Genomic DNA, 18,022 nt, shown 5'->3' with positions numbered 1-18,022 from the left:
CAATCCTGCTCTCTGTGGAGCAGGGCGAGGGCTGCTGTTGACTGCAGAGAGACAGATCGAGGGGATGTGAGGGAGGAGATTGTGGTGGGAAATGCCTGTGGAGGAAAGCTGGGCAGCCATGGAAGCAAGGCGATACTGCTGAGTCAGCGTAGGGGGTGGAGCCCTCACCACAGCCTCTCTCCCCACACAAGCCAGCCGCTGAACAACAGAGAGGCTGGCCCATCAAACACCTGAGGCGCTGAACTAGACAGTAGGACCCCACCAAGGGTGCCCGTTTGAGTGCCTGACACACCAAACTACAGAGAAGGACCCCAGCCAGGGGGGCCCCTCTATGTGCCTGACGCGCCGAACAACAGAGAAGGACCCCAGGCAAGGAAACCCTCTAAGTGCCTGAACTGGTGGAGCTATGAAGAAAGACTGGCCAAAGAAGCATTCTGATCACCACGTACAAGAGGCTTGGAAAAAGACTCTGATAGCGCCGTAACTCCTGTGGCGGAGGTAGTCTGTGTCCCTGCACTCTTGACATCGCCAGGGTCCCCACAAGCCAAGCAGCTGCGCCACCTTCACGCTCATCGACTTTCACTGAGGCAGAGCTGCCACAGGCAAAAAAAGCCTTGAGCCTATGCATGTAGGGTCGCTTCGGTCGTGTCCAACTCTTTGCGATCCTGTAGACTGTGCCTGCCAGGCTTCTCTGTCAGGGAGGTTCTCCAGGCAAGAATCCTGGAGCGTACTGGCCAATACTGGTTTCCATACCCTTCTAAACCACTATTTCCTGCTGCCCTAGCCGCCAACCCCCTCCCACCCCAGCCACCCCACCGCCCCGGAGTACCTGGTGCTGCCAGAACCCCTGTGAGAAGCAGCTGCACCACCTCCACACCTGGCCCTCATGGGGGCAAACCCAAGTCTTCCAGGGCAGCCTCAGGAGAAAACCCCAGTGGATGACCCACATGCAGAGTTGGAAATAAAACCACAATTGAAACCCAGGGGCAGTGTGACTAAGGAAGAAGACCCACCACGTTCCCACCAGCTGTACAAGATGCGGATTAAATCCACACAGTCAACTAGGCAGACTCTGTGTCTATGGAATATATAAAAGGACATTGAGAGCTGCCACAAAAGAAAACGCACTAGTTCTGAGAGCTGCGGACATTGGAGGCAAGAACACAAAGGAATATGACCAGGTTAGAATCTGAGCTGACCCCACAGCAGATCCAGAGATCAGCACAGTGTTGGAGGGCTTCCTGGGGAGGTGAGGTGGACTGTGACCCCCAGCGGGCGGAAGGACTCTGACAGCAGTGACAAGAAAAACATTTATTTTCTTCTGTTTTGACTTGTTCTGTTGATTCTTTAGGATTTTTTTTTCCTTTTTTCCCCCCTCTGTTGTGGCTGTCAATTTTATTGGCACTATGAAATCTAACTAAGCTTTTGAGCTTTTTGTTTTTCTGTCACATTTTTTGTTGTTTTTATAAACTCTGCCTCTACTTTGGGGTTTTGCAGTTCTGTGGAGTTTTCTTTTTTTCTCTCTTTTTTTTAAAATTCTTATTTTTTAAACCTATTATTATTTTTTCTACATTTATTCCTTTGTTTGCTTTTCCTATTGTGCTTTTCACCTTGCAGTTAATCTTTAATATATATTCAGTTCAGTTCAGCCACTCAGTAGTGTCTGACTCTTTGTGACCCCATGAACCGCAGCAGGCCAGGCCTCCCTGTCCATCACCAACTCCCGGAGTCCACCCAAACCCATGTCCATCAAGTTGATGATGCCATCCAACCATCTCATCCTCTGTTGTCCCCTTCTCCTCCTACCCTCAATCTTTCTCAGCATTGGGGTCTTTTCAAATGAGTCAGCTCTTCGCATCAGGTGGCCAAAGGATTGGAGTTTCAGCTTCAACATCAGTCCTTCCAGTGAACACCCAGGACTGATCTCCTTTAAGATGGACTGGTTGGATCTCCTTGCAGTCCAAGGGATTCTCAAGAGTCTCCTCCAACACCACCGTTCAAAAGCATCAATTCTTCTGTGCTCAGCTTTCTTATTAGTCCAACTCTCACATCTGTACTTGACCACTGGAAAAACCATAGCCTTGACTAGATGGACCTTTGTTGGCAAAGTAATGTCTCTGCTTTTGAATATGCTGTCTATGTTGGTCATAACTTTTCTTCCAAGGAGTAAGTGTCTTTTAATTTCGTGGCTGCAGTCACCATCTGCATTGATTTGGAAGCCCAAAACAGTAAAGTCTATCATTGTTTCCCCACCTATTTGCCATGAAGTGATGGGACCAGATGCCATGATCTATGCTGTCTAGGTTGGTCATAACTGTCTGTTAATCTTCTTTATCTACCTCTATTTAACTTTGCATATCTATTCTTTCTTTTCCTTCTTTCCTTTCCTCTCAACATATTTGTTAGCTTTATTTTCATAGCTTTATTCCCCAATTGGCACTGTGCTTCAGTTTTTTTTTTCCCAGTTTGTGCTTTGGTTAGTTTTGTTCTCAACTGGTACATATAATTTTTGGTTTCCTTTGTTCGCCAGGTCAATCTATTGCACTTTACTTTTGTTGGACTGTTTTGACTTTGCTCATGGATGTATATGTATATGTGTATATTCATTATTTTAATTATTATTTGCCTGATTTTGTAGCTACCATTTATTTGGGGTTCATCTTTGGTTTCTCATTTTGGGGTATCTGTTTTACCTCACTTAATGCCATAACAAACCACTTGTGGAATCTTCATTCCTGACCAGAAATCAAGCCCTGAGTCTTTGGAGTGGGAGCACTGACTCCAAGACCCTAGAGTACGAGAAAACTAACTGTAGGGAGTATCAAATAGTGAGAACTCACTCAAAGGAAACCACTTGAATACAAGACCCAGCATCACCCAACCACCAGTAGCACCCTGTCCAGGACACCTCATCTAAACAACAAACAAAACAAAAATACAAGCCCAATCATCAGGAGACAGGATCACCACCTCACTCAGCCTTGCACATCAGAGGAAAAACAAGCAAACAAAAAAACTCAGCACAAATCTCACCCTACAGGAAGCTTACACAAACCATTGGACCAACCTTAGGAGGGCATAAATCAAAAGGAAGAAAGAATTCAACCTCGAAGCCTGGGAAAAGGAGACCTCAAACACAATAAGTTAAAAAAAAAAAAAATGAAAAGGCAGAGAAATACTACACAAATGAAGGAACAAACTAGAAACACAGAAGTCCAAATAAATGAAGAGGAAATAGGCAAGCTACCTGAAAGAGAATTCAGAAAAATGATAGTAAAGATGCTCAAAAACCTTGAAAACAAAAAGGAGAAAATGTAAGAATCAATTAACGAAGAATTAAAGAATAAACATACTGAGACTAACAACACAATTACTGAAATTAAAAATGCTCTAAAAGGAATCTATAGCAGAATATATGAAGCAGAAGAACGAATCAGTGAGCTGGAAGATAAAATGGTGGAAATAACTTCTGAACAGCAGAATAAAGTAAAAAGAATGGAAAGAACTGAGGATAGTCTCAGAGACCTCTGGGACAATATCAAACACACCAACATTCAAATGCAGAAGAATATACCTTCTTCTCAAGTGCACATGGAACCTTCTCCACGATAGACTGCATCTTGGGTCACAAATCAAACTTCAGTAAATTTAAGAAAACTGAATTCGTATCAAGCATCTTTTCTGATCACAATGCTATGAAACTAGATATCAGTTACAAGGGGAAAAATTTTAAGAAACACAAACACATGGAGATTAAACAACATGTTTCTAAATAACCAACAGATTACTGAAGAAATCAAAAGGGAAATCAAAAAATTTCTAGAAACAAATAACAATGAAAGCACGACAACTCAAAACCTATGAGATGCAGCAAAAGCAGTCCTAAGAGGATAGCAATACAATCCTACCTCAAGAAACAAGAAAAACATCGAATAGACAATCTAACTTTACACCTAAAACAACTGGCAAAAGAAGAATGAAAAAACCCCAAAATTAGTAAAAAGAAAGAAATCATAATGATCTAAGCAGAAAGAAACGAAAAAGAAATGAAAGAAACAATAGTAAAGATTAATAAAACTAAAAGCTGGTTCTTTGAGAAGATAAACAAAATTGACAAACCTTTAGCCAGACTCATCAGGAAAAAGAGAGAGAAGAATCAAATAAACAAAATTAGAAATGAAAAAGGAGAGGTTACAACAGACAATGCAGAAATACGAAGGACTATAAGAGACTATTATGAACAACCATATGGCAATAAAATGGATATTCTAAAGAAATGGACAGATTCTTAGAAAAGTTCAATCTTCCAAGACTGAACCTGAAAGAAACAGAAATTATGAACAACCCAATTACAAGCACTGAAATGGAAGCTCTGATCAAAAATCTCCAGAAAAACAAAAGCCCAGGACCAGATGGCTTCACAGGAGAATTCTATTAAAGATTTATAGAAGAGCTAATGCCTATTCTTTTAAAACTCTTTCAAAAAGTTGTAGAGGAAGGAACACTTCCAAACTCATTTTATGAGGCTACCATCACCCTGATACCAAAACCAGACAAAGACAACACAAAAAAAGAAAACTACAGGCCAATATCACTGATGAACATAGTGCAAAAATCCTCAACACAATGTTAGCAAACAGAATTCAGCAACACATCAAAAAGCTCATACACCATGATCAAGCTGGGTTTATTCCAGGGATGCAAGGATTCCTCAATATATGCAAATCAATCAGTGTGATACACCATGTTAACAAATTGAAAGATAAAAACCATATAATTTCAATAGATGCAAAAAAGCCTTTGACAAAATTCAGCACCCATTTATGATTAAAACTCTTCAAAAAATGGGCATAGAAGGAACCTACCTCAACATAGTAAAGCCCATCTATGATAAACCTACAGCAAACATTTTTCTCAATGGTGAAAAACCGAAAGCATTTGCCCTAAGATCAGGAACAAAACAAGGATGTCCACTTTCACCACTATTATTCAACATAGTTCTGGAAGTCCGAAGTCCTAGCCACAGCAATCAGAGAAGAAAAAGAAATAAAAGGAATGCAGTTCAGAAAAGAAGAAGTAAAGCGCTCACTGTTTGCAGAGGACACGATACTGTACAGAGAAAGCCCTAGAGATAGTATCAGAAAATTACTAGAGCTAATTAGCGAATTCAGCAAAGTTTCAGGATACAAAATCAATACACAGAAACCACTTGCATTTCTATATACTAACAATGAAAAATCAGAATGAGAAACTAAGGAATCAATCCCATTTACCATTGCAACAAAAAGAATTAAATATCTAGGAATAAACTTACCTAAGGAGACAAAAGAACTGTACACAGAAAATTATAAGACTCTGATGAAAGAAATCAAAGATGACATAAACAGATGGAGAGATATTCCAAGTTCCTGGGTAGAAGAATCAATATTGTGAAAATGACTATACTACCAAATGCAATCTACAGGTTCAATGCAATCCCTATCAAATTACCAATGACATTTTTCACAGAATGAGAACAAAAAACTTTCACAATTCATATGGAACCACAAAAGACCCTGAATAGCCAAAGCAGTCTTGAGAAAGAAGAATGGGGCTGGAGGAATCAACCTTTCTGACTTCAGATTATACTACAAAGCCACAATCATCAAGACAATATGGCACTGGCACAAAAACAGAAATATAGACCAATGGAACAAGATAGAAAGTCCAGAAATAAACCCATGCACCCATGGGTACCTTATTTTTGACAAAGGAAGCAAGAATATACAATGAGGCAAAGACAGCCACTTCAGTAAATGGTGCTGGGAAAACTGGACAGCTACATGTCAAAGAATGAAATTAGAACACTTCCTAACACCATACACAAAGCTAAACTCAAAATGGATTAAAGACCTAAATGGAAGACCAGAAACTATAAGACTCCTAGAGGAAAACATAGGCAGAACATTTGATGACATAAATCAAACCAAGATCCTCTATTGCTCACCTTCTAAAGTAACGGAAATAAAAACAAAAGTAAACCAGTGGGACCTGATTAAACTTAAAAGCTTTTGCACAGCAAAGGAAACTACAAGCAAGGTGAAGTGACAACCCGCAGAATGGGAGAAAATAACAACAAATGAAACAACTGACAAAGGATTAATTTCCAAAATATACAAGCAGCTCATACAACTTAATGCTAGAAAAACAAAAGACCCAATCAAATAGTGGGAAAAAGACCTAAACGGACATTTCTCCAAAGAAGACATACAGATGGCTAACAAACGCATGAAAAGATGCTCAACATCGCTCATTATTAGAGAAATGCAAATCAAAACTACAATGAGATATCACCTCACACCAGTCAGAATGGCCATCATCAAAAAGTCTACAAACAATAAATGCTGGAGAGGGTGTGGAGAAAAAGGAATGCTCTTCCATTGTTGGTGGGAATGTAAACTGATACAGCCATTATGGAAGATGGTATGGAGATTCCTTAAAAAACTAGGAATAAAACCACCATATGACCCAGCAATCCCACTCCTAGGCATATACCCTGAGGAAACCAAAATTGAAAAAGCCACATGTATCCCATTGTTCACTGCAGCACTATTTACAATAGCTAGAACACAGAAGCAATCTAGATGCCCATCGACAGATGAATGGATAAAGAAGTTGTGGTAAATATACATAATGGAATATTACTCAGCCATAAAAAGGAACACCTTTGAGTCAGTTCTGATGAGGTGGATGAACGTAGAACCTATTATGCAGAGTGAAGTGAGTCAGAAAGAGAAAGATAAATATCATAATCTAACGCATATATACAGAATCTAGAAGAATGGTACTGAAGAACTTATTTACAGGGCAGCAGTGGAGAAACAGACATAGAGAAGGGACTTATGGACATGGGGAGAGGGGAGAAGAGGGTGAGATGTATGGAAAGTGTCATGGAAACTTGCATTAGCATATGTAAAATAGATAGCCAACGGGAATTTGCTGTATGGCTCAGGAAACTCAAACAGGGGCTCTGTATCAACCTAGGAGGGTCAGATGGAGAGGGAGATGGGAGGGAGGGTCAAAAGGGAGGGGACATGTGTATACCTATGGCTGATTCATGTTGAGGTTTGACAGAAAACAACAAAATTCTGTAAAACAATTATCCGTTAATTAAAAAGTAAATAAATTTTAAAAAACAAAACAAAACAAAAAACCAGTAAACAGCAAAACTTTCCCACTTCCATCCAAAGAAAGATAAGAGAAGGAAGGTGAATGGAAATATTAATATTAGATTTCATTTATACTATTACTCGCCTATGAATCTTCTACGGGCAGGCTAGGAAATGACACAGCCTAAAACAAAAGCAAGAATACTGGCCACTGATCGTGGTTGATCATTTTACACTCAGGAACAACACGCATGCTGTACAAGCATTTACACACAACAATGAGCCATATTTCCTGAATTACGCACAGTGGGCTAACTCACAGTTTTTCTCTTTCAAAAAAGCATTTTCCAGTAAAACAACATGAGATTTCTAATTGTGGCAACTACATCCATCAGAACTAGTTTATTGAAAAAATAATCCTTGACTCAGGGAACTCAAACCAGGACTCTGTGATAACCTAGAGAGGTGGAATGTGGGAGAGAGGTTCAGGAGGGAGGGGACATATGTATACCTATGGCTGATTCATACCGATGGATGCAATGGACATGAACTTGGGCAAACTTTGGGAGATGGTGATGGACAGGGAGGCCTGGCGTGCTACAGCCCACAGGGACGCAAAGAGTTGGACACGACTGGGCAACAGTCATGAACAACAATGTGGCAGAAACCAACACAATACATAGAGCAATCATCCTTCAATTCAAATTAAATAAAAGAAAATAAACCTTCATAAACATCTTACAATTTGCTAGTATTACCAGTGTGACCGACAAGCACCTTATAACTGATCAAGGCACCCAGTGGCACCAAAACAGATGAGCTGAGAACCATGCCCTGAACCCTGGCATCACAAAGAGCAACACAGAGTCAGGAAGAGAACAAATGATCTCAGATTGGGGGGCTCAGATACAGAGACAGTTTTGATTTGTTGATTTTTCTTTGGTTTGTTATTAACTCATCATTTTCAAATGATATTTGAAGCGTAAGCTTAAAAAACATCTTTTCCTGCCTGTGTGTCCACACCTGGGTGAGATGCAATCCAGCAGGGGGGCCACGTTGGTCGTACTTCGCTGGGAGGTGTGATTTAGTGTTGGTGACATGTTAGTGGCCACAGCAAGAAGACAACGCAGGTGACTTATGTAAGCTTACTTTAATAAACAGTGTCTTGGAAAAGAAATGTTAACTTATTTCAAAAATAAGCCAGCCTCTCTCTGCCCCTCCAAGCCCTTTGGTGACACATACCAAATGCTGCCAATTCGGGCTCCTTTTTCCACTTGCCCAGTGAGGCGGGCGGGTTTGGCCAGATGACGGTGGTATGCAACAGCAGGTCTCCCATGCTCAGATCCGCAACCTGAAATCCAGGGCAAAGCTTACTGGGTAATGTCATAAACACTCAAGATATTCATGACATTTTAAAACTCGACAGGCTGGTGTCAATATGACTGAATGAAAAATGCCTCTAAATAATGTCTTCCATCTGGTCATCTTTTCCCCCTTTATTCTGTGTTTGCATATCAGAAATCCAAGAATATGGTGGCCAAAAGATACAAATAGGGCTTCTGAAATTCACATGCAGTAAAGCTATCAAAGGGCTTCCCTAGTGGCTCAACAGTAAAGAATCTGCCCACACAATGCAGGAGGCTTGGTTTGATCCCTGGGTTGGGAAGATCCCCTGGAGAACACAATGGCAACGGACTCCAGTATTCTTGCCTGGGAAATCCCATGGACAGAGGAGCCTGGTAGATACAGTCCATGGGGTCGCAAGCATTGAATATGACTTAGCAGCTCAACAACAAAAGACCTGTCAAAACTGATGAATAAAATCACAAAAGTTTGGTGTTCAAATTGATAAGTTACCCAAGGGGAACCAACGGTCATCCATGACAAAGATCCAGGAAAGTACAGACACTGCCACCTGTGAATTTAAGTCCCTTTGGAGCAAGGGTCTTCTGGGAAGTAGTGCAATCTTTACTTCATTTCTTCTTCTGACTCATTTTAACAAAGATTTCATTTCATTTTAGAGGAGGAAAAAGAAGCCAACTGAGGTGCTGGGAGATTGTTCTTTAAGCTTATACAATGTGAGCTCTGGGGTCCTTAAAAACCGCAAGGTCTACTCTTGCAGCCTCAAAGGTCAAATGCTAAGCCATCTCAGATAAATAAGGTCCTCTTCTCCTTATGGAAGCATGATAATCCTCAGATTCCACCAGTGTCCGTGCCTGACAATTGTCACGTGTGTCTTTTTCACTGGAGCTGTTGACCACGTCCACGTCTATCAAAATCCCACGCTCCCACACACTCAGCAACCTAATCACAGATGCGAGGATCATCTGGTCCCTCCATGTGGCTCCCTGTGCTAACACGTCAGAGGACGAGGCTGTGCAACAACCAGAGTCCAAGGTCCATCCCACTGGGCAACCCCATCAATTGTGGGAAGGGTCTTCTTCCAATATGCCTCCCTGGAGCCGTCGCCCACCAGTCTCTCACTTTTACTGTTTCCATAGAAAGCAAGCCTGAGTCTTTCTCCCTCAAAGCAGCAATGTGCATATTTGAAAACTTGATGTTGAATTTCTCAAGGACAGATGGCTCTGGTTTATTTTGCTGCTTTTGATCTGACCGAGTTTCTAGATATGCCAGCCACCAAGCAGCCCTCCGCCGAGTATGGTGCCATTTAATCACCACTCTGGGCTGCAATGCTGGAAATGGGGCTCCGGCAGTGTACAACACAGTGGTACTATTGCCACTATAATGATCAAGATCATTACAGTACTAATAATTACTCTAATTACTAGTGAGCTATATTATTAGTCATATGGTCAGTGGTTAAAAACAGTAAGCAATTATATTACTTTGTTCATATTAAGTAACTAGTCAACCACACCCCCAGGGCAGTATCCACCAAGGGAACAATACTGCTTTCTCTAAGTATTGCTTAGACTTATCACTGATCTTGGCGCAGAACACACCATTTCCCCAGGACCATTCTCCCTAGGGTTTTACTTTTGTGGATTCAAGATCACTCCATCCTTTCCAGTTTGAAGACCATTCTTTTCAGTGGAGAAAAAAAAGACATCAAGTGGATTTGAGTCATTTTCTTTGGGTCATCAAATGTCTTTGGTTATGATACTTCTAGCCCTGGGTAGTGGTCTTTTTCTTTCTTATTCTTCCTATAGTGCTAAGACATAATCTTCTGTTGCTCTCATTGCATCTTCTTCAAGCTTTCATTTTTGTGATCTTCAGACATCCTACTACTGATACAGGACTTTCCTACCCTGTCATACTGGTATGTGGTCAAAGGTCCCTCTTTCCATCTTTTGTACATTTTTACCCTAACAAAATCTCTGCTCACAAGAGTTTGCTTTGCATAGCACTACATCTCTTTGTTCCTTGATGGAAAGATTTCTTACTTGGTTGACAGAATTTCAGTTTGGAGGTTGGGCAGTTCCACCAAAGCCATATGCCCTTTTATAGTCTGACTTGTGAATCATATTCAGCTTTTTGTCTAAAGTCTTTGCAATCTGCTATCCATATTACCTTCTAGTCTTTGGCATAATAGTCCTTTGCTCTCAAGATCATTAAAATTCAGAAATCAATTTGGAATATAATGAAATGCACTGAAATTATTCATTTCCATGACTCAATAAAATTCACTTGTCAAAATGAAATAAACTAAAATACAGGATAGAAGCCTTATAATTCTGAAGTATTATTCATAGTCGTCAAATGAAGCCTAGAGAAGTACTTGACAATAGGAATTAAGCAAGTCATTGTTCAATCACACAGTAAAATATTACACAATCATTTCAATGATCCTTTTGAATCACTTAAAGTAACGTGAAAATTAAATAATTCTTTGTTCAACATAAAAAAAAAAACTCAAGGTACAAAATAATTTCCAAAATATTCAAGAATATATATGGAATTATATTCAAGTACATAATAAACATATTTTTAAAAAAATAAACACCCAAACATCAAGAGGTAAGTTTTGTGTTCTGAGATTGTAGGTAGTTTTAATTCTTGCCTTTTTCTGTAGCTTGCTCTTTTCTTTAAGAAACACAGTGCATTTTTCTTACTATAAAATTTTACAAGAAAATGAAAACAAAATCCAGAGAGGCATGTCTGTCTTTTCCACATTCTGATAGATTAAATTGTCTGCCTGCTAGACAGAGAATATTCACGTACTCTTCCTGAAATACCATGGTGAATAAAAATTGTTTTTCGGTGGAAAACTGAGCAGCCTTTACAGCACACCCTCTTAAGCTATTAGAGTCCAACTCCGTATCTACGTGTCTTTGAACTTCTTTGTAAGGTGCAGGTAACAGATAAATGGGTACATTCTCTCCAGCCTGGTAGTGCCTTAATTGATGCCTCCCGCTGTGGAAAAACCAATTTGTCTGCATTTACAAATCATCTCGCCATTTCTTCACTTCGTACATACACCTGCTATTTTGACTGTCAGGTTCCCTCACATCATCTGAGTAAAATACACTTCTTCACATTTGTTCGCTTTACATCTCTATGAGATGTCATGATTTTACCTTTTTCTGAAAATTATCTTTTTACAGTCCAAAATTTCTTTTGTTTCACCAAGGACATAAATGGGAACCCGTTAGACAATAACCCTTTACATCTCCAAAGAGAAGGCTGTTTTCTTTTCCAGACTAAACAACCAGGTCTTGTCCCCACCACCCCTCTGCCTTTCCCTCCTTCCAATCACAGCAAGAGAGTTTCTTGTCATAGTTCCCTGCTGGCTTGTGTCCTTTTTTGAGGCAGAAAGGAAAATGAGGACAACATTCCAATCAAACCAGGAAGCACAGTGGCACTGGTGAATATCATTCCGTAGCATATCCGTCTGATCCATCTCAGTACTATCTGCACTGTATTCACGTAAGCTCTCCTCAGTGACTCAGACACAACTTAGAGTTCATTTTACATTTTTCTCAAGCGTATCTGTTCCTGTGACTCTTTATTCTGAGTAGTTTCAGGCAGACTTTAAAAAAAAAAAGATTCAGAGTCATTTGAAACTTTCACTCATTCAATAAATATTCACTGAGCGCCTGCTACATGTCAATTATTAGTCTAGTCTCTGGAGATACGTCCATGACCTTTAACAGTGTTTAGAGAAACAGTCCAAGTCATGGTCACGGAAATTCACTCTCACACTTCAGAGAGAACAAAATCAGAGGTCTGGAGGGTGAAGCAAAAGAATCAGGATATGTTTCCTAAACTAAGAAATAATTCAACTGAGAAAGAAAATTCACAGTGTAGCCTTGGGTAAAAGACAGAAGTTCTACCAACGTGGGAATGTACATTGGTATAGCCACTATGGAAAACAGTTTGGAGGTTCCTTAAAAACCTAAAAATAGAATTGCCATATGGTCCAGCAAGTTCACTCCAGGCACATACCTGGAGAAAACTCTAATTTGAAAAGATATATGCACCCCAATGTTCATAGCAGCACTGTTTACAAAAATCAAGACATGGAAGCAACCTAAGTGTCTACTGACAGATGAATGGATAACAAGATGTGTATACATATATATACACTCATATAATATATATAATATTCCAGTGTATTATTACTTAGCCATAATAAAGAATGAAATAATGCAATTTGCAGCGAAATGGATGGACCTGAGATTATCATACTAATTGAAGTAAATCAGAGAAAGACAAATATCATATGATATCACTTGTATGTAGAATCTAAAGTATGATACAAATAAACTTATCTATGAAAGAAAAAGAGACTCAGAGACATAGTTATCAAAGGGGAAAGGGGAAGGATAAATTAGGAGTCTGAAACTAACAAATAGATACTACTATATATGAAACAGATAAATGACAAGGTCTTACTGTACAGCACAGGGCAATATATTCAATATCTTGTAATAAACTATAATGGAAAAGAATCTGTAAAAGAATATATATATGCAAACTGAATCACTTTGCTGAACATCAGAAACTAACACAATACTGTAAATAAACTATGCTTCAATTAAAAAAAAAATGCCACCAACAAAAATACTATCGTTGTTACTATTTTACTTATAAATAACACCTTAAAAAGAAACGAACCAACCCAGCTCTACGGACAAGCATGCTGGGCAGAAGAGGGGTCCTTACCTCTTTTTTCTCACCGGTCTGTTCAGCGATCAGCTGGTCAAACACAGCCCCAAATTCCTCATGGATTTTCTGCATTTCATTGATATGACTTGCAACCTTGTTCATAGTCTTGATGGCCACTGGAGGAAAACGGGTCATGAAATCAATGAAAAGGCCATTTAAAGGCTCTGGGAGAGACGGGAACAAGGGGCAGTTCTCAGGGGCTCTCAGCTCACCATCCAGGTGGTAGTGTTCCTCACTCTCCGCGTCCGTCAGAGCAAAAAGCTCCTTCAGCAGAAGCGGATACTTAAGGATCCTCTGGATGGGCTTGATGAGGTAAGACTCCAGGGTGGATGAGTGCTGCTGCTTTGGGTTCTGGGCGTCCAGGAACGCCTTGAAAGCTGCGTCCGTCTTGGCTGGAAGAGTTTAAATACAGACTGAGCGGAACATCTAAATGACTCCCTTCTCACAGCTTCACTCACTAATTCCAAGGTGCCTTTTCACAGGATTGAGAGTACAGTGAGTGGTCAGAGAAGGCCTGCCCATCAGATTTCTTTGTTTATTTAGGAGGCGTGAGCAGAGCTCCAATGAGTTAGCAGTGGTCTCCAACCTTTTTGGGCACTGGGCACTGATTTTAAGGAAGACCATTTTTCCCGAGATTGGGGAGGAGGGGATGGTTTGGAGATGATTTGAGCACATTACACTTATTGGGCACTTTGTTTCTATTATGATTACATCAGTTCCACCTCAGATAACCCGGCATTAGATCCCGGAGGCTGATGACCCCTGAGCTGAGGGATAACAGAGTCTGTAAGTCCTACGCACGGAGGTTTTCAAGGGTTGCTGTTGAATGTCTTCTTAATCTGATATTTTGACATCAGAGGTCCTACAGACCTGGGAGAGCCTGTCCTAGAGTGAATTAGTCCCTAAAGGTAGCCTAGGAATCACCTGGAAGCATGCTTTTCACACACAAACCAACCAATCCAGAGCCCCTGCCTCCATCTCTCTTCTATGAGGCTTTTACAACTCTAGGCTGATATTGCCCTAAGCATCCCAGAGCCAGGTCCCAGAGAACTCAGGACAGCCCTCTGACCCCAGAGCCTGCTGAGATTATTCAAATTAGCCAATCCTAAACCCGCCTGCCCTGCTTCACCCATTCCTTCCTGCAGATGCCACAATAGAGCGTCTTGCCTGTGTCTTCCCCTCACTCATTCTGCCTCCAGGTGGACCCTGGTGTGTCCTCTCATGGCCCTGCACTGTGTGATCCTCTCCCCTCCTCTTGGGAACTGTGAATAACACATGGTCTTTCTTTCAAATAAAAACAATTATTTGGCTGTGCTGGGATCTTTGGTTGCAGCATGCGAACTCTTAGCTGTGGCTAAGACCCCTGTGGGATCTAGACCCCTGACCGGGGATTGAACCTGGTTCCCTGAATTGGAAGCGCAGCATCTTAGCCACTGGACCACTAGGGAAGTCCCACAAACTTTTGATGGTAATTGTCTCCTGATCTGTTGGCCTCACCATCTCTGAATAATACAAAAGCCTGCATCTTCCAACACTGCTTACCCCAGTTTTTCTAATTTTTCAAGCATTTCATTGCTGATAGAACCTCTTTTGAGAAGAGGAAGGAAAAAAAAAGCAGCAGCAGTACCTTGCAGCTGGGTAAGTGGAGCAGTGCTGGTCTCCTGCAGGGAACGCCTTTTAAGATCTGTTCTGTGCTAATGCAGTGCTACCAGCTATCAGGATTCATCTCAGAGGGAAACATACAACTGACCTAAGGTAACACAGGCAGCAATTTCCTCACGGGCTGGGCTTTTATGTGTCCCAGCTAGGCTGAAAATCAGCCCTGGGGAGTTGTGGGCCCCCAGACAATCAGAAAGGTATCTGCCAGTGGACAGTCAGGAAGACACATGTCTTTCCAAAGAAATGGTGGAAAGAGAGGCTGAACTGAGGGCAAAAAAGGGAAGAAGAATGGACAATATACTAAAATGACTAACTGTAGGCATATACTTTTTCAAGCTTCTGATAAAATATATTTCCATCTCCAAAAATTAGGAATGTGAGCTAAGCACAAAAGATAGGGCTTCCCTGGTGGTCCAATGGTTAAGAATCCACCCTGCAATGCAAGGGACATGGGTTCAGTCCCTGGTCAAGGAAGATCCCACATGCTAAGGGGCAATGAACCCCATGGCCACAACTTCTGAGCCCACACACGGCAACTACTGAAGCCCTCTCACCTAGAGCCTGTGTTCTGCAACCCACGAAGCCACTGCAATGAGAAGTCCGCTCACGACAATGAGAGAAAGCCCTCACACGGCAAGAAGACCCAGCACAGCCAAAGGAAAAACAGGAACAGAAGAGACTGTAAAAGGACATCGTGAAACCACAGAATGAGTCTTCTCACTCTCTTTATTCAATTAAGAAAAACAGCAGTCATGGGGAAAGGCCTTGTCAAGACTACCATCTTCTCAGCCATTTTAAGGCCCATCAAGAGGAATCAGATTCCATGGATCCAGCCACCAAATCCACGAAGAGAAAGGAGACTCGGAATGCAGTGGTTACAAAGCAGCCCAGGCAGGTACTTCCCGTTCTCAAAGAGTTCTCTTCATCCTATCTGCACATTGGGCCATCAGAAAAATGTGGGTCATACCTAACGGTTTAAGGGATGATTTTGAAAGACTAATATTTTTCAGGTGCAAAATATAATGATTTTGAATTTTTGAAAATCTACAGGGGCAGAATTTAATCAAGTGAGTAAAAATAACACAAACTGCTTTAAGGACTGTGATGAGTATATAATTTTACCAGAGAGCAAAGCACTCTTAAAACTCTCATAACACAGCATTCAGTTAGAGTTTAAAAAGAAATACATACACGGAACTATATGACCAGTGCAGCTTATATAAAACCACACAGCAGGACAATTTCCTTGTCATATAGCTGGACAAGGATATTCCCAGGTATCCTTTAAGTGTTTATGCTGAAGCAGAACTCTTTTGCCTGGACTGGAACGATCATTAAGTATGTCATTATGTGGGGCAGGATCTTTTGCTATCCAGAGACCTGTGTTGTATTCATCTTTATTATAATAAGTTTTGAATTAAATCAAGTTAGTTCTCTTTGGCAGCAAACACAAATGTAAGTAAATTACCTACATATTCAGCAGTTGTTTGCATGGCAGCCACATGGTAGGGTGTAAAAGGAAGAGCAGGCTGATTTCCAGAGACCTTTTGAAATTGAACTTTCTATAGATTCTACTGTTTACCAAGGCCATATTTCTCTAGTCCCTTAACCTATCAAAGTCACATGCAGAACTATGGAAGAGAAACAGCTTTTTAGTGACGCTCAGAACACCCACCATCTTCTTAGAACACTTAGGAACAGGAGCTTGCCAATATAGAACTTCTACTCTGCTCTGTGCAAAACGGAATTACAGCTGGACTTTTGTAAATAATTGAAGCAATTTTAGTAGTGATGGTGGTGAGTATTATCACACACCTGGGAACAAAAATCAGTGAGGGAAAGATGAAATGACACAAAAAGGTGTATGAAGTGTGGTAGGTTATTATGAAATTAATGAAAATACAAATAAAGTAGGGAATTTCTAAATCCCCTATGTTTTTGCATAATTGCAAAATGACTTATCAATTCTGGCCCTGAAGAGCTGAGTCAAAACTTTCATGATAAGAAAATTGACAACACTATTAATTCAAGATATTAATGCATTTAATTTCTCAGTACAGTCAGTGCTCCATATCTAAGGATTCTATATCCACAGGTTTTGCATTGTGGATTCAACCAACGATGAAGAGGAAACAGTTGGGAGAAAAATTCCAGAAAGTTCCAAAAGGCAAAACTTCAATTTGCTGCATATCCACAACTATTTATTACATGGCAGTTATACTGTATTGGGCTTTCCTGGTGGCTCAGATGGTAAAGAATCCCCCCACCATGTTGGAAACCTGGGTTTGATCCCTGGGTTGCAAAGATCCCCTAGAGGAGGGCATGGCAACCCACTTCAGTATTCTTGCCTGGAGAATCACCATGGACAGACGAGGCTGACAGGCAACAGTCCACGGGGTTGCAAAGAGTCGGACACAACTAAGCAACTAAGCACAGCACACATATACTATATTAGGGCTTCCCAGGTGGCACTAGTGGTAAAGAACCCGCTTGCCAATGTGGGTGGAGAAGGAAATGGCAACCCACTCCAGTATTCTTGCCTAGAGAATCCCAGGGACAGAGGAGCCTGGTGGGCTGCCATCTATGGGGTCGCACAGAGTCGGACACGACTGACGTGACTTAGCAGCAGCAGCAGCCAGTGCGGGAGACATAAGTTCGATCCCTGGGGTGGGAAGATCCCCTGGAGGAGGACGTGGCAACCACTCCAGTATTCTTGCCTGGAGAATCCCAGGGACAGAGGAGCCTGGCGGACTACAGTCCATGGGGTCACAAAGAGTCGGGCATGACTGAAGTGACTTGGCATGCATGCATACTGTATTAGGTATTTCAAGTAACCTAGTGATGTTTGGTGGTGCTAGTGATAAAGAGACTTGGGGGTTCGATCCCTGGGTTAGGAAGATCCCCTACAGTAGGAAATGGCTACCCACTCCAGTATTCTTGCCTGAAAACATCCCTGGACAAAGGAGCCTGGCGGGCTACAGTTCAGGGGTTTACAAAAGATTTGGACACAACTGAACAATTAAGCACACACACGGGAAAATATGCAAAGGTTACGTGCGAACAGAACGCATTTTATATAAGAGGCT

General features: G+C 41.2%; 1 protein-coding gene across 14 annotated transcripts in view; it reads right to left on the bottom strand.

Annotated features, from left to right (window-relative positions):
• TIAM1 (TIAM Rac1 associated GEF 1) overlaps positions 1-18,022 on the bottom strand; it is a 492,037-nt gene that overhangs the window by 16,928 nt on the left and 457,087 nt on the right. For all 14 annotated transcript variants that reach the window (XM_055567705.1, XM_055567702.1, XM_055567701.1 and 11 more), the window contains 3 exons: positions 13,490-13,669; positions 13,275-13,393; positions 8,391-8,499 (listed from right to left, as the gene is read on the bottom strand). In XM_055567705.1, coding sequence (XP_055423680.1) covers positions 8,391-8,499; positions 13,275-13,393; positions 13,490-13,669 — 408 coding nt within the window. The remainder of the gene's footprint in view (positions 1-8,390; positions 8,500-13,274; positions 13,394-13,489; positions 13,670-18,022) is intronic.

Source organism: Bubalus kerabau, chromosome 2 (assembly GCF_029407905.1).
Source record: "Bubalus kerabau isolate K-KA32 ecotype Philippines breed swamp buffalo chromosome 2, PCC_UOA_SB_1v2, whole genome shotgun sequence".
Taxonomy (NCBI): domain Eukaryota; kingdom Metazoa; phylum Chordata; class Mammalia; order Artiodactyla; family Bovidae; genus Bubalus; species Bubalus kerabau.
The sequence above is the reverse complement of the archived record's forward strand: the minus strand, read 5'-3'. Positions and strand labels throughout refer to the sequence as shown.